This window comes from Apodemus sylvaticus, chromosome 18 (genome assembly GCF_947179515.1).
Source record: "Apodemus sylvaticus chromosome 18, mApoSyl1.1, whole genome shotgun sequence".
NCBI lineage: Eukaryota > Metazoa > Chordata > Mammalia > Rodentia > Muridae > Apodemus > Apodemus sylvaticus.
This window is the reverse complement of record NC_067489.1, coordinates 8915065-8932542: the sequence shown is the minus strand read 5'-3', so window position 1 is coordinate 8932542 and position 17478 is coordinate 8915065. Positions and strand designations below refer to the sequence as shown.

General features: G+C 54.4%; 1 protein-coding gene across 1 annotated transcript in view; it reads left to right on the top strand.

Annotated features, from left to right (window-relative positions):
• The window catches only part of Adprhl1 (ADP-ribosylhydrolase like 1), a 30531-nt gene extending 13348 nt beyond the window's left edge, over positions 1-17183 (top strand). Inside the window, exons 7-8 of the mRNA XM_052161894.1 lie at positions 1027-1180; positions 13136-17183. Coding sequence (XP_052017854.1) covers positions 1027-1180; positions 13136-17183 — 4202 coding nt within the window. The remainder of the gene's footprint in view (positions 1-1026; positions 1181-13135) is intronic.
• The last annotated feature ends 295 nt before the right edge of the window (positions 17184-17478 follow it).

Here is a 17478-nt window from a genome sequence, read left to right as displayed (position 1 = left end):
CATGCGCCACCACCACCTGGCAAAATATTTTTTCTTATTAATTAATTTACGCATTCACTTTAGATCCCACTATCAGCACGCCCCTCTCCTCCCGGTCCACCCTCCCTTCCTCCATCCTCCCCTCCCCCACTGGGTCTCACCCTGCCCTGGCATATCAAGTCACTACAGAACTAGGTGCATCCTCTCCCACTGAGGCCAAACTAGGAGGCCCAGTCAGGGGGACAGGATCCACAGGCTGGCGGCAGGTTCAGGGGAAACCCTGCTCCATTTGTGGGAAATCTACAGAGCCCAAGTCGCACATCTCCTACGTATGTACAACTGGAGACGCGGGAGGGTTAGGTCCAGTCCAGGCCCGCTCTTCGGTTGGTGGTTCAGTGTGATTTTTAAAACTGCCCGAGTCTGCAGGAAGGAGGTGGCCCCAGAAAGTGATTCTGAAAAGCAGGCTGCGGAGCTGGGGAGGAGCTCATCAGGCAAATGGGTGTCTTAGTGTGAAGAGGACACTGGGCTTGATCCCTGGCACCGTGTGCAGTGTGTGTGTCGTGGCTGCCTCTCAGCTGAGAAACGTGAGGCTTTATTATGAGAGTTGAAAGCAGGCCTGTTCAGATTTTCAGGCTGTACAAACAGGAACAGGACTCAGGCTGTCTTCTAAGACTCCATTCCCCCTGCTCCACTACTCGCGGCTACCTGCTACCCAACGCCACTGGGTGTAGCAAGATGTCACCTGAGTAGGGGGAGAGAAGGGGGACCCTGGTAGAGCAGGGAAGGGCCTGGTGCTTACAACTGTGACTGCCTCAGTCGCTGGCAGCCCACAGGGTCCTGTGCGATGTACCCCTGGCTGGCCTGACAATCACTTTGTAGCCCAGGCAGGACTTGAACTCACAACAGTACACCCACCTCAGCCTCCTGAGTACTAGGATCGCAGCTTGTCCACCACTCTGCACATCTCCGGGGTGGTCTCAGGGATGTGGGGAGCAGGCTCGGTCAGTGGGGAGCCCCTCTAGGATGTACTTGTGTTTGCCATTTCAGGAGAGAGCGGAGCGACAGGGACTATCGCAGGCTGCCTGTTCGGGTTGCTGCACGGCCTGGCCACCGTCCCGCGGGGCTTGTACCAGGAACTGGAACACAAAGGCAGACTAGAGGATTTGGGCGCCGCCCTGCACCGCCTGTCCACAGAAGAAAAGTAAAGTGTTTGACATTTCCCCTCCCAGAGGGCAGCCCATAGCGCCCACCCACCCGTGCTCAGGCTTAGAGCCTCTCCCAGCAGAGGGTGTACATGCGCAGTTGCCGCCCGTGGAACACACGCCTCGTGGGCCGTGATCCAATTGTGACTTCCTTCTCCAATATCAAACCGTCTTTGCTATATAAAATACATGGTCCTAAGAGAATATTTTTCCTCACCCTCTCGGAAGCCTGGCGCACTGCTCCCCGCCCCCATCTCTGTGTTTGCCACACACAAACCTCCAGATGGTTGGTGACGAGCTATCTCCTGGACAACAGGTGTAGTTGTTCTGCCCCAAGTCCAGTGGTGTTCATTCATTTCCTTAAACAACACTAACAGCCGTGGCTCTCGCTGGAGAACCTTCTCCATCTTTCCACCGCCTCGCTGTACCTGCCCGTCACTCTGCTGGCACACTGTGGGCTGGGGCGTCGCTCTTCCGTGGTCGGGTTCACTTATGTCTCAGAGTAGCGATGGTTGGTGGCTTCAGAATGCACCCAAGGCAGTCACTTAACCTCCTTACCGTGTTTCGGTCACTAGCCCTTTGCTGGAAGCTTTATGAACACCGAGGGAGCCAGGCAACCGATGGTCTCCTGGGTCACGTGCAGCACCTCGCTTTGGTAGCTTAGATCCACGTCGGAGGAAGTCTGTAGCCACGGCGTCCCGTTCCATGGTGTTTCCCCGGGCCGGGTTGGCTGGGAGTGTGGAGAGGGTGGACACACACTCCTCCAACTGTGGCTTTCAACACGGGTTTTCCTTGGTCAGTGAGGAGTATGAAGCCAGCCACCATCACGATGACAGATGGCTGGTGCTACGCCTGGGCAGCACAGCCGGGGCTGTCCTGTTGGTCCTGTGCCCTTTTCACTTGAAGGCTTGTCTCTGAGGAGAGCCAGCACTGTCTGCAGTGAGAGGCTGGTAGGGTCCCTTTGAAGCTCTGGTGGGTGAAAGCATCCACCATGGGACTCTGTACAGCCTATGTAGGGCACCACCACGGCTTGTAGGGCGCGTGGCATGGGGAAAGGGGGAAGGGGGGAAACCGCATCTCACCAGAGCTCGCTGGCACTGGGTGGGCAGACCCAGACTCCACTGGCTGCTGCAGGACAGGCATTGGGCCGTGTGAGGTCGCCGGACCCCACCCCAAGGGGATGAGGAAAGTGTGCAGTCTCGGGGTGGGGGGCCCTAGGCCAAAGCGGGGAGAGGTGTGCTGGGTGGGTTCCTGCGCGGGGGACTCCTTGGTCTGGTCTGGCAGCTGGAAACACTGGGAGACAATCCATGGTTTTAAAGCTTTATTGTAGAGAAATAGAGTCTGGCCATGACCACGCGGAGGCAATGGCCTCATAGAGAGAGGGGGAAGGGACGGGGAGAGAGGGGTGGGCAAGGGGACAAGAGAGCGAGAGAGTAAGAGAGAGGGGAGGAGGCAAACAGCCCCTTTTATAGGGGGCCAGCCTTACGATTGTGGGGGTGGAGTCCAGCCAGAATACTTGGGGCGTGGGGCATGGCCCTACGTGACTGATGGCCACAGGATTATGGAGTTGAGGGACCGTGGTGTCAGGAGCCTAGTGTCTGGGAGCATGGGCAGCCTTCCGTCCCTCGAAGATTAATCTCTAAAGGGCTCAACCAGAACACAGACTGACTGCCTTTCACGGTCCGACAAGCCTGTAGGATGCAAACTCTCCCCGGGGCCTCAGCTGCTTCTGAGGGGTGGTTAAAGGGGATTTGGGGGTGCCTTTCCTTCCCCTTGTGGTATATATCTAAGTAGACGGCTGGGCAAATGGCTGGGGACTTTATTAGCAAGGGGCGCCAACATAGGCTTAGGGATGTGTCAGTACTTCCTGAAGTTGCCCTGTCCTGGGTATCCTAAGGGCCTATCCGGTATTTATGGTGAAGCAAGCATGTCTTGGGACATAGCAGTTGTTTTCTGAGAGAGAGAGAGAGAGAGAGAGAGAGAGAGAGAGAGAGAGAGTTTACTAATTTTTTTATTTGAGAAAAGGTCTTTATATAGTCCTGGTCTAGAACTCACTACCTAAACCAGACTTGCCTCATACTCAGAGGTTTGTCTGCCTCTGCCTCTGCCGCCCTGGTACTGGGATTAAAAGCATGTGCCACCGTGCCCAGTTAAATGGTTGGTTTTCTTTTGTTTTGTTGGGATAGGATTTTACCGTGTAACCTCAGATGGCCGCAGACGCATGGTCCTTCTATGTGCGCCTCCTCCCCTGCACTGGCTGCGGGCTCGCTCCACCAGGCCCAGATGACTCCCCATCTCCTGTGCAAGCACAGCAGTCCCTACCAAAAGCGCTTCATTCTGGGACAATTGCTTTGCGTCCCTGATTCTGATACTGTGGTGCAGACAACATTGTATTGTCCCCAGTTTCATCAGTGAATGAGAAAGTAGATGCATCTCATGAGCATAACACCTTAGGAGACTGATACTCAAGGCTAAGGTGACGTCGTGCGCCCAGCTTCAACACAAGGTCAGTACAGCAGTGCGTTAGATTTTGGAGGGATCGGTGTTTCTTATTCCCAGGTGACAAACTGGGGTGACTTATGTGTGGGGGTTGTAGATGCAACCTCTGTTCCCTCTGTTTTCTGTGTGAAGCAACAGGTGAGCGTCCGATGTTGGTCTAGAGGCACAGGCATGTAGGGTGATTCTGGGCATAGACTGGGAAGTCTTGGTTTCTGGAGAAGGTGATCTCAGGAAAGGTCTGCATTGCAGTGTGTTTCCAAGAATGTATATGAGCCTATGCCTCGGTTCCCAGCGAAGAGTCTCGTTCTCGGAAGAGGAATACACATTATGTGGACAAGGCTAGTCAAGAGACACAGGTTTTGGAATTCTGGCTAATTCAGATGAATTTATCTTAATTCAAGACAGAGAGAGAGGAAGAGAGAGACATAGAGGCACAAAGACAGAAAGATGCATAGAGAGAAAGACACATACACTCACACATGCACAGAGAGAGAGGGAGAGAGAGAGGGAGGGAGAGAGAGAGCGAGAGAGCAGTGGAGATGGAATCCAGAGCCAAGGCCTTACGTGTGTCAGGTAGATGGGCCACAAACCCAGACCAAGGTCTTTCATTTACACTTGAAATTATTTTTCCAAGGCATTCATATTTGAAATCCAGACAAGAGGTGGGTGTTGTGGATGACACCCCTTTCTGACAATTGGAAGGTGTAAATCAGCTAGACAAAGTGATGGGCTCCTCAGAAAGTTTGACAAATTGGATTCTTAAGCAGGTTGCAGCGAGACACAGTTATAATATCAGTACTTTGGAGGCAGAGGCAGAGGCAGGAGGATCACGAGTTTGAGGCCAGCCATAGCTACGCTGATGGGACAAGGCCAGATCTGAGTGGCAAGACCGCACTTTAGAAGGAGAATGAAACCCACCACCAGCAAACACAAGACAACGAATGAAGGAACAGCAGAGCTTACGTAGCACCAGCACAAGCATTCCTCCGCCACTCTCAGCCAGAGTCCAGCCAAGTTCCAGTCTCAGCCAGTTAGGTCCCAGAGCTGTTTCAGTGCCTGGCTTCTCCGGGCTCTGCTCTGAGCATAGCAATAATAACTACCACTGTCTAGCATCTGCCTTCATTAATCTGGGTTTTCCGTGAGGTAGACAGTGTTGAAGAGCTTGTGTTGTAGATGGGAAAGTATCTGGAGGCCAGAGTATCTCACTTGGGACAGAGCAGTAGGAGGAGTTTGACTCTGTGTCTGACCATCCACTCTGCCCCCTGGCCCAGGCAGCCTCGGAGCCGTCCATTAGCCTCTCCTCCCTGAAGAGACAGGCTCAGTGGGTCAGTGCGCGCCCGTCCTGAAGGGAGATGGAAAACCAGCCTAAGGGGAGTGCTGATACTGAAAATGCCCAAACTAATGTTCCACGAAAACGCCTGATTGAAATCTCTGTCATTGCTGGGGTGATGGAGGATGGGGGTGCACAGACAGTCCCAGCACTTGGGAGGCAGAGGCAGGTGGACTCCTGAGTTCAGGGCCAGCCTGGTCCACAAAGGGAGTTCCAGGACAGCCAGGGCCACCCAGAGAAACCAAAAGCAAAAAATAAAAAAGACGCTAAAATTTCTGTCAGGTTGGAAGTGTCTTTCAGGACAGTGAGCTGGCATTGCTCTGGTGTGAAAACTGCCACTTCTCGCTATTAGAGAGAACACACTCACTGAGAGCACACTCCGGTGTGGTGACTAAAGAATGTGAGGGTGAGGGTTCAAACCCCAAGGTGCCACATGTGAGTAAGATACCAGTCTGTGCAGAGCCCAGCACTGACCTTCTCAGTCCCTTGCTAAGCTCACCACAGACTATTGTCTTAGGGCCAGAGCAGGTGGCCCCCAGACCATAACCCTTCCTTACACCACCATTTGGACAGCATCTCTGTGAGCTGCTTACCCTCCCACGGCTCCTGTGGAGCCATCACTCTTCCTCGGGCTTATTCCCAGGTGATGCCAGCATGGAGAACATCTCCCCTCACAGTCACCTCCAGTGCTCACCCTCAAATCCCGAGAAGCTCTGAGGCGCTCTGCACGGCCCCATCTGTGACAGCGTCCTTCAATTCCACGCCTCGCACCACGGCTTCACGGTGCCGATTCTCCTTTCCTGTTTTGATTGTTTTCAAATCAATCCTTCCTCCCTCCCTTCCTTCTCTCCATCTTTCCTTCCTCTCTCCCCTTCTCCCTCCCTCCAGCCCTCCTTCCTTCCCTCCCTCCTTTCTCCTCTCTGTCTTTTCTCCTTTCTTTTGAGATAAGTTCTCAAAAACCAAACTGACCTCTAGTTTTGCAATGCCCCCACCCCTCCTCCTCATGTGGATCTCACATGTGCACTGCCATGCTTGGCCTCGGATAAATTCGGATGTATCTTACTTAAAAGGCCTAGGGTGCCAAAAAACAAAAAATTAAGCTGGGCGCTAGTGGCGCATACCTGTAATCCCAGCACTCTGGGAGGCAGAGGCAGGTGGATTTCTGAGTTCGAGGCCAGCCTGGTCTACAGAGTGAGTCCCAGGACAGCCAGGGCTACACAGAGAAACCATGTCTCCAAAAAACCAAATCCAAAAAACCAAAAAAATAAAAAAAAGGCCAAGGGTGGTGGTTCACACCTGTAATTTCCAGACTTGGGAGGCTAAGCCAGGAGGATCACCACAAATGTGAGATCAGCCTGGGCTGCACCGTGAGTTCCAGGCTAGCTAGCTTTTGGCTACAAAGTGATGCCTGTCTAAAAGAAAAAAATAAATAAATAAAGAGAAAGGAAACAAATAAACAGTCAGAACAGTGGACAGCTCCAGAATTCTTTCCGTGCAGTTTTACAGCTGCTGATGCTGGGCCACAGTGGCGTGGCATGTTCTCTGTCCCTCTTACTACACGCATATGCACACATGGACACGTAGCCGGGAGACATAGTTACGGAAACACAGAGATAGACACACACACACACACACACACACACACACATAATTTTTCTCTGAATCACTCACCAACAAACCACAAAACTCGAGTCCTTACTTTTTTGGGTGTTTTTGCCATAATTTCTGCCATGGGTTTTTTGAAAGAGCACACTCTTCAATCACTGCTGTAGGTCAGAGGGTTGACTGGGCAGAGTTGTACAGTCTATGTATAAGCACCCTACTCTGAAATACTGTTTTATATTATACAGCCTGCCAGCTGCCTCGCCATGGTCCCTTGTAATCTGCTTTTTTTTTTTAATATTTTTTATTTTCTATATTCTATGTTTACATTCCAAATGATTTCCCCTTTCCCAGATCCCCCCTCCCCATATGTCCCATAAGCCTTCTTCTCTCCACCCATTCTCCGATCACCTCCCCCCTGTAATCTGCTTTTCTGTGCCATATCCCTGCCCAGATCAGACACCCGCCCCATGCCTGCTCTCAGCCCTTCACCTGCACAGGTACTGACCAGCAGTGTGAGGCAGTCACCGTTACCAGAGTGACAGCCCAAGACCCTTTATTCCCTCTTGGATGTTGAGACATTGAAGAGTGCCCAACTCTTAGTAGGCCTGGGTCAGCCCAAGGTCCATGTCACTCACAGCCCAAATGGACAAATATCTCTCAGTCACGCGTATAGCCACACATGTTGGCTCCAGCTGCAATCCCAGGGTGCCACACCCAAGACAACCAGCCATCAATCTTGAGACAAGTGTTTCCAGGACAGTGCTGACATTCAGTCAGAATCAGGATCCCATCCATAGCCTCTAGCTTCACAAATAACAGGGCGGCATTAGCAAGCATCTGCTCCAGGGCTCTCCCAGACAGGAGTCACCGTGAGAATGAGCTTACAAACCACAGGCCACACTAGCGCCGCTCCACGGCTCCTCCTGAACCAGTGACGCCTTAGGCCTCACGGACACTCTCGACGCATCCCTAGAGTTGGGTCTTTTGGACAGTTTTTCTCTTAGTGATTTTCATCACCCATAGCTTAATATTAGACCTGCTAGGAACATATTCAGAGCCTCACTTAAAAGTCTCCATTATTTAAGACCAGACTCTGTGGACAATGAGTGCACAGTGGTGGGGCGTGGGTCTAGTGCACACGAGGGCCTGGGTAGTTTCCATCCTGGGGAAACCCAGAAAGCAAGGTACAGTCTTACGAAAGTTAAAAAAACGAACCTAGATTGCATCTCTCCTCACCACACTAACTCGGCAAGTGCGTGCCTGGAGGAGCCCTTGGGCAGGTCACTGGCTAAGGAGCCCGCCCTTGAGACAGATAGATGGTCACTGCTCTGTGGAAGTGACCAGGCTGTACACGTTGTCCAAAGTCCGCACTTGGACGCAGCCTGTCGAGACTGGGCGACTGGGTGAGATCCAAATGGGTTCCTGACCCAGCTACGAGGGCAGCCTCCGAGGGTCCCTGTCTTCAGGGCTGCCTTGTCCTTCCAGGGCTGCCATGAGGACCTGTGAGCAGAAGGTGATGAAGCAGCTGGGGATCTTTCTCTGAGCTAAGGAGGGGCACTGAGGGATGGCAGGCAAAGGCCACCGCCCTGCAATCCCCCACCCCCGCCAGCCAGGGAGACCTGATTCCTTACCTGATATTTGTGGCTTTTGAGGAAAGGCTCTTAGACGCCATAAAAATAAAAGATGGTGGTCAGTCAGCATGCTTAGTGATTGTCCACCATGAGCTGGGCAGAATGGCAGGAAGAAGCAGTGGCCCTCAGACCTCAGTTTGGGGTAAGGAGTATGGGTATAATAATAATAATAATATGTCTTAGTTTTCTTTTCTGTTGCTGTCATAAACACCATCGCCAAAGGCAAATATGGGGAGAGGGTTTGTTTCAGTTACACTTACTCTTCAGGGGGAAGGCAGGGCAGGAGCTCAAGGCAGGAGCCATGCGGGGAGGCTGCTTACTGATTTGCTCACTGGAGTTTGCTTGAGACTTCCACTTCTCCTACAAGGAAACTGAGGCAGAGGAACACTCTCTGCCAGAGGATGCTTGGAGCAGAACAGGTACCCAGCCATGCTGCCCTACCCCCTGACCATAGTGCAGTCAGCAAGGCCCTGCTGGCCAGAGCTGGACTGACCTGAGGCTGCATGTGCTCAAATGGAAGTAGACAGGCCTCCAGTCTGCTGTTCTCTGTAGAAGTTATGATGCGGTAGGCATTCCTAAGTGCTGAGCAGCCTGGGTGTGTCCCCAGATGATTGTCCGGTCTCCCGTCCCAAATGACCTTGCCCGCCACCACCGCTGCTGACGCCTAAATTAGGAAGGTTTATGGGCCCCTGTTTGTGTTGGCCACGGAAGGGAAGATTCTGTTCCATGCTGGGCCAGGCTCTGAAGCTCATCCGAGTACCTGGGGTACATGGAAAATGGGCTTAGTCATGTATACACACCGCAGCCGGGCAAAGAGTGCCCCACACAGGCGGCAGAGGGCCCCTCGAGCCATCCTGGCGCTCCAGTGCGAGGCGGCGTAGGTGTCGTGAGCAGACTCTGGAGCATTCTAGCATAGGTGAGGCCGGAGGTGCCAGCGGCTCTGAAGAACGGAGGTAGGGTGGGAGGAGACCACAGGAGATGGCTTGGGCGTCAGAATAGACACAGAACGCAGAGAGGCTTCCATAGGGTGGCGGCAAAGCCGCACAGCTAGGAAAGGCTCCGTGGAAGGAGTGTGCAGCACCCGCCAGAGGAAAGAGAAACAGATTTGGAAGGCTGGGGCTGCAGCCGGGAGGGCAGAGAGGTGGGAGGGGCGGGTCTGTGTGCAGCTTACAGTTGCCTTACAGGTGTGGGGGGCGGAATGGGGGGTCTCACTCCTCCATCCGCAGGCATCCGCAAAGGCCTCACTCTCATGCCGAGAACTCTGTGGGCAAATAGCGTGAAGTGGAAAAGAAAACAGACAAGCCTTTGACTCACATGAAGTCTTTGTTGCTGTAGAGGGCCGTGGGCAGAAGCAGTGTGACTCTTGAAATTGCACTGGGAACAAGGCTTAAGTGGTCACATGGTAACCCGGCTACCCCAGCGGTGTGCTAGGGAGCAGCCCCGGGCTGGGAGCCTCCACCTTGACTTGCTGGGGAGCAGCCCTGGGCTAGGAGTTTGAGGCTGATCTGGAGAGAGAACCTCGAGTCTGTGTCCCAGCTGTTCTGAGGACAGAGTGCCTCAGGCAGATGAGCTGAAGCAAAGATATCAAGGTGATGTGCTAGAATTCCATTTCCCCCAGTTTACTCCATCTTGAGCCTACCAGGAATTGGGAGGACAGGAAAGGCTGGGCCTAGAGATCAGAGGGGGCATTCTGGAAAAGGACAGAAGCTTTCACGGACAGTGGATGGCCTGGGGGATGATAAACAAGGGCCCACAAGGAGGAGGAATTATTATAATGATTGTTAAACACAGTTCTGACTCACTGGTGTGAGCTGGCAAATCCCGGTTGACTCCCTCATGGCGCAGATGTCCCTCGGTGTGGGGCCTTGGTGTGACAGGGCCAGGTGTGGCTCACCAGAAAAGAGCTTAAGTCTCTGCTCTAATGTGTTAATGCTAGCCCATAAATCTTGGGAAGGCATCGGCCCTGCCCTAACTGACAACATTGGAGATGACCACGAGAGCTTCGGGGAGCGTTCCAAAACCCCATCTGGGGCTGTTCCATAAATCCCCTTGTCATGTCTGCCGAAGAAATTAGACTGAAGGCCCCAAGTGGCCTCCGGTGTTGGTCCCTGGCGACGTGAGGCAGGTAGTGAGCTGCTGGGCGGTACCTTGGCGATACGCTAGCTTCTAACTGGTTGTGAGCTGAAACCAGGCGGCATAGCGCATAGCGAGTGTGGCTTCGGCCCAACCAGCCAAGCCGTGTTTAGATCCACTAACGCTCTCAATCTAAGGACACTCAGCAGGTCTCCCTAAAAATGTGCTGCTCACACCTCCTCACCGAGATGCTGGCACTACCCAGAGTGGAAGGCAGCGTGAAGCCATGGCCTGGGGTGTGTGGAGACGCTAGGCTGTCCCCTCTGTGGCGGGAGACGCTGAACAGTTAATACTAGATGAGTTTCTTATTTCTCTCTCCAGACCGTGGGCTCAAGAGCCCTTGGAGAGGAACTTGGGAATGGCACTCGGTGTCCTGCATAGCTGGGCCCCGTGGCCTTTAGTCAGTTGGTCAGAATATCGACCAGATGTCATCAGTGTGGTTATTTCAGTCACACTATTGACTCACCTGAGAAAGTTATTAAGACGGTTGAAATCGCCTGGCCGGCTCACACCCTGTGTGGCCACGAAGCTCCAAGAGGTGCTCAGGCTCTCTGAGACTCCTCATAGGACCTGAGCCAGGTGAGTCTATGAGTACCCCAGGCCTGGGGAGCCACACCCGCATGTCTCCACAGGCTCTGTGGCTCCTGGGAGCTCACACGAGGGGGCTCTGGTGGCCCAGCATGGGGTACCTAATTGAGAGGTGGTAGTGCTAACTGTCAGACTTCTCTTCGTAGAGACTCTTGAGAAGTATGCGTAGCCCAGTCCAGGCCCTCCTGGAGGGTATGGGCCTGGTAATTACAGATGCGTGAATTCAGCCCCTCTGGATCCCAAGCCCTGCTTGGCATTCTGTGTGCTGATATTCACAATGGAACAGTGGGCACGTGAAACCAGACCCACAGAAGATGCTGGCAACCAGGACAACACAGGAAGGGGCGTGGCTGTGCCCAGTCTAGGGTGGGTCAGAGATGCCATTGTCCTCTGTACAAAGAACACCCAAGGAGAGTAGAAGCTAGATGTGATTGGCAGAGGAGTGTGGTCATGTGACCTGTGACCGGCAAGAGCACCCGGACGCTGTAGACTGTGGGCACGTGGGGCAGGCGAGCCTGGAGGAGCAGGGGACGTTTCCTAGGGCCAGCAACTGTCTGACACATCTTAAAGCTGTAGGCCCCTGGGCCGTGGTGGATGGAGGCCAGGAAAGCTCCTGTGGGCCCACGGGGCACACGCAGTTAATAGGAGGAGGAAATTGGGGTGTAAGGCTTAGTACATAGGCGTGCAGTGTGCCTGTGAAACCCCAGATATCCATACAGAAGCTTGTATCTAGGTCAACCCCAAGATACAGAACTTACAGGCCACCAGTTACAAGATGCCCTGGGAGTGGAAAAACTTGCCACCCGCAGTCAAAGCCAACCCACTCCCAGGCCGGCACCATCTTACTTACCTCAGAGGCTGGAAATCTTGAACCTCACAACTATGCACAGATTCCCTGCAGCCCAGCAGCGGGCGCACAGCCTGCCCCACCCCCACCCCGTGTCCTCTGCCTGCGACACCCAGTTAAGACACTCAGGTGCCTTTACAGGAAGCACAAACTCTTCAGAATTACTCTGCTGATGCTGTCCCAGGATGGTGAGCCCCCTTAAGGGAAAGGAGGTCTCTCTCCACCCAGGGCAGCTTCCAGATCACTGAAGAGATGTGTCCACAGGCCATCTGAACGGGAGACAGGTCAGGCAGTAAGACTGTGGCAACCAGGTGCCTGGGGGGAAAGCCTGAGCCCCAAGGCTACTGGCTCCGAAACTCTGCAACAGACCAATGGGGTGGCTTGCCACTCTGGGCCCCAAGGGAGTATTGTGGCCTGCCCCGGGATTGGTTTATTCCTGCAAAGACAGAGTGGCCACCGCTGGGATTGGCCTTTATATCCTGACTGACGATGCAGAACAATGGAGCTCTTGGTGGCAGGCCCACAGCTGCCACTGGGGTTTAGTTATTTTTACCCAGCGCCCTGTGCTCGCTCACTCACAGCCTGCCAAGGCTTTCAGAGTGCTCAGGGCATGGCTGTCCTCGGACGCTCCTACTTAATATGTCAGCTCTTTGAATGTGTGTGTGTGTGTGTGTGTGTGTCTCAGGCTTGCAGAGGCCTCCCCGGCAGTGCTCGGGACTAGCACCAGCCCTGGTCAGTCAGGACCAGAGGTCAGCTAGGTCCTGACTCCTGAGGATGAGCCGCAGGGGTCTTCCAGGAGCTTCCATGGTGTCCTAGTGAGGGTTGCCATAGTTGTGATGAAACACTGTGACCAAAGCAACCTGAGGGGGCGGGGAATGGGGTTTAATTGGCTTACACTTCCACATCATAGTCCATCACTGAAGGAAGTGAGGACAGGTACGCAAACAGGACAGGAACCTGGAGGCAGGAGCTAATGCAGAGGCCATGGAAGGGTGCTGCTTACTGGATTACTGGATTACTAGATTACTGGATTACTGGATTACTGGCTTCCATGGCTTACTCTGTTTGCTTTCCAATAGAACCCAGGACCACAGGAGAGACGGCACCACCCACAATGGAATGGACCCTCCCCCCATCAATTGCTAGTTAAGAAAACCCCACAGGTTTGCTTGGCAACTTATGGAGGATTTTCTATTGAAGTTCCCACCTATCAGATGACTTTAGCCTGTGTCAGAGTGACATAAAATCAGGATGATAGAGAGTTTATGAAAATGAATAGAATATGTGACTGCTGTGGCCTTTGATTCTTGTTTCCCTACAGTTCCGAGAGCCCCAGGATCAGTTGTGAGACGGTAGCCATGGATGCGCAGACACTGAGGAAGAGAATCGGCAGGACATGCGACGAGGCAGCCCGTACCATCCTCAACAGCCTACTGCTTTACATCTTGGACCGTGCAGATGGGCCCCAGAAGGTGGAAGACAGGACGCACAGAGCCAGCCGCCCTTCCCAGCTCCAGGAGGTAGGCCAGAGACCCACTCGGTTCCAGCTTCTACAGGCCAAGTTCATGGGCACTGGCCGGGAGCCCCACCTCAAGAAAACCCGGGACGTGGGCCGGCTGATCTCTAAAGACAGGCAAGGGCCTGGTAGGAGTTTCGTAAGTGCCACCATCAACAAACTCCTGGAAAAGACCAAGGAAGGGGGCAGAAGTCCCAGTCAGAGGACCCCAGGCAGTGAGAAGCCCCGGTGGAGCCCCTCGAGTGGGAAGAGCACCGTGAAAAACATCCTGAAGAAGTTCCTGGCTGCGGAAGAGAAGGAGGCTAAGGAGAAAGAAGCAGGTGAGAAGTCCCCTGCCCAGCGGCCTAGAGCTGCCAGGGGCCTCCTGCCAAGAATCGTGGGCCGGAGCTCCATCCTCTCCAAGCTGAGGGAAAGATTCGAACAGAACAGCTGCCTGCACTCTGAGGCTGGAGTGCTGCCCCTGCACAGGGAAGGACTGAAGAGCCTGCAGAAGAGGAAAGTGCACAGGCCACAGGTGCGGGTGCTCCACGTGGCCACCATGGCTACCAGCTGCACCAGAATCCCCCCCGCCCGGTTTCTGGCCTGCACGGCTGAGCCCTTGCCAGCCCTGAACATCGCTACCATTGTCTGTGGGCCCCAGAGCTGGTTGTCGCATTGTGCAAAACTTAGCCACTCAGAGTGCAGACGGTGGCCCACCGGGAGAGCCGACGTGTTCTCCAGCTCAGAAAACCTGGAGCCTATTGGAAACAAAACCCAAGGCCTGGTGAATGAGGAGCGCGAGGAACATCCCATGTCCTCAGTGCCCCAGGCAGTGGCTAACATGGACAGTCACGTGGCTCTGAACATGGACTCCTCTGGCACGTCTACCAAAGCCCATGCTCCACCTGGCCAGGTACCAGTGTTGTCTTCACTTGGACTGAACATCCCCAGAAGTACTGAGCCAGTCAGAAGGGACAGCACTGTGGAGCCCAATACGCAAGAGGGGGCAGCTGACGCCCAGGGAGTGACCCCTGAAATCGCCATGACCATGACCGTGAGCAGCTCTGAGGATGAAGCTGAAAGGACCCCCTCAGGCTTGGAAAGAGAGCCCTTCTTTGCCATCCAGAGTCACCTGCCAGAGCAGGAGGCCGTGACTCAGGTCCCCCTCCTGGCCCCCCTAGCAGTCCGGGCTGAGCGTCGAGCACAGCCCGCCATCAAGCCTCCACAAATCACAGTGCAGCTTCCTGTTGTTCACGAGATGCCAGCCTCTCCTGGTCCTGAAGACAGATGTTCCCCGGTTGTGAGAAGAGAGATCGTGGCTGAAAATGAGCCGGCGACATCTTCCGCTGTGACCGAGGACAGGAGGGGTCCTCCAACCCCAACAATGCAGAGTCAGCCCTGTGGGATGCTCGTGAGTCTCCATCCTGCAGCTCAGCACGAACTCGAGGAAGACCTAAGAGATGGCTCCAACAGCAGCGTGGGCGGTGATGCCTCACAGACGTTCCTAATACCAAGTCCTTCTAAGAAGTTTCCTGGTGGAACAGAGGAAAAACAGATCCCTGAGAAGTCACATGACCTTAGGAATTGCAGTGGTGACAGCCCTTCAATGTACCCGACTGCTGGGAGAAGCCATGTAGGAGTGGGCACCACTGGCGTCCAGCAGGGGGCATCAACCACCGTGCTGGTGCCAAGCCAGAACTGCATAAGGCCTGACGGTGCTATGACACCGGGCAACAACATCCAGTTTGGAAAGAAGGAGTGCCAAGGGCCCCGGAATGAGTCAGCTCAACCAGCAAGCACCGCTCAGGAAAACAGCAGCCATGATCTGGGCAGCAACAGCCAGTCCACCTTAAATAATCAGCCTATCGCAACTACCAAAGCCTCTGGGAAGGCGACAGGGACTGTCACTGATCTCACAGTTTCACAGCCAAGTAGTACTCAGGACACTGAACTCAAGATAACAGCATGGCCGACTGGTACTCAGGAACTCAAGGGGATACCACATACCAGTGATTCCAAGGAGGTTGAATACAAGACGATGCCACAGACAGGTGCCCAAGATGTTAGACACAAGCGAATGTCATGGGCAAGTGGTACCCAGGACAATGCACACCAGATGGTACTACAGCCACAGGTTTCCCAGGATGAGGAACCCGACATAACGCCACATCCTGCTGGTTCCCAGGAGCCTAGACACAAGGTAACACTGTGGCCAAGCGGTGCCCAGAATATTGACTTCAAGACAACACAGCAAGATAGGACCCAAGACACTAAACTGACGATACTGCGCCCAGGTGCTGCCCAGGACCCTGAACACAAGATGCTGTCTCAGGCAAGTGACACCCAAGGTGCTGGACAAAGCACAACCATGTGGGCAGGTGGTGCCCAAAACACTAGACAGAAGGCGTCATCGCAGCCAGGTGGTGCCCAGGACACTAAATACAAGACAGTGCAGCAAGCAGGTGGTACCCCAGACACTGTGCACAAGGTGACTGCACAGGCTGGCGAGGCCCAGGATGGAGAAGAAAGTCCTGAAGAGGAGACAACACCGTGGTCAGGCAGCGTCCGGGACTATAAAGACAAGATGACACAAGGACCCTACAGCCATCCTTTGACATCAAGCAGGTCTTCAAAGCCAGAGAGTCGAGCCACTGAAGGAAGCATCATCGCGGAAGAGCTGGTGCGGAGCCGTCCCCTGATGTCCGCGGCCCCAGCCGTTCAGCCGCAGGAAGCTGTGGATTCTTGCCTGGTGTCTACTAAGTCTCCGCCATGTGTTTCAAGTGAGCCACAAAACCAAGTCAAAGCGGTGGGAAGAGACCCTCTGTGCAAAAGCACAGCATCTGCAGAGCCACAAATGAAGCCAGCAGAGAATCTGGACCACTCACCGCCGCCCTCGGTGGGTCCACAGGCACTGGACAGAATGGATTCTGAGAAAGAACAGCACCTCTCTAGGGCAGCACGCCCCCCTATAAGGCTGGCCACAAAGGGAGAAACAAGGCAGGTGGAGCTGGTCCACAGCCCAGAGCCTCCTGTCCCCACCCAGAAGGCAGAGCATAGGTCTGCCCCCCAGGCAAAAACCCTGCCAGGTGAAGCCAAAGAGATTCTCCCAACACAGGGGGACATGGGCAGGCCACAGAGACCGCTCGGATCAGAGGAGACGGGTGCAGGATGTGTACGGTTACACCAGACTGAACAGTCAGATGTGCTGCAAAGTGTGGCACCCCCTCAGGCATGGGCTTCTCAGGACCTAGTAGTGAAAGAAAAGACACCAGTGGAGGAGAATCCCTGTCAGCACGGGGACAGGGCTCAGGAGCATCCCTCCAGACCACCGAAGAGGCTGGGAAAGAGCCCAGCTCGGGGAGAGAGCCTCCAGGCTGGCGAGAATCTAGCTACCCCAGGGAGCCCCGCAAAGCCCTGTGGACCGGCTATGTGGGAACAGACCCAGAGCCAGGGACAGGCCAACCACCCAGTGTCTCCGGCCTGGGGACAACCTGACAGCACAGCCGAAGGAGTCCTGACTGCTGGCACAAGTGGTGAGCCCCCCAGACCGGGCCCCATATTTGGCAGTCAGCACCTGCCCCAAGGAAGCCAGACTCTGGCTAGTAGCAGGACCACAGTCGGCTCCCTGGAGAATACGCACGATGCTTCCTGGCTCACATCTAATGCCGGGGGTCACCCGCTCTGCCAATTCCTTGACCAGGATGGGCCCCCAAGTGCCCCTAGGGCAGAAAAGGGCCTATCAGACCTTAAGCATCCAAGGTCGGTGCACTTTGCAAAGTATCGCGCCCAAAGCTTTCGGGACCAGAAGGCCTTTGATCTGTCCTTCAGGCCCACGGTCCTCAGGGCCAGCGATACCTTTGAGCCTCCCAAGTGAGGGCTCACCTTGAGTCTGTCTCTCACTGAACATGGCTTCGAGTGGCCCCCTCCCCCTCCCCGAGAGAATGTAGACATTAGTGTCTCTCATTTCTTCTCTCTTCACATGAACTCATCTTGGGGATCCATGCAGGTGGTGCTTGCAAGAGTTCGAGGCAGCTGTGAGACCTCTCTAGGTGAGGAAGTGTTAGCTAGCCAAGGCTGCCGACTGCAGCCCATTGTTCTCCCAGGACCTTGGGATGTCAGCCTAGCACTGTGACTTGGAGGACACAGAGCACTTACTCCTGTGTCGGCAG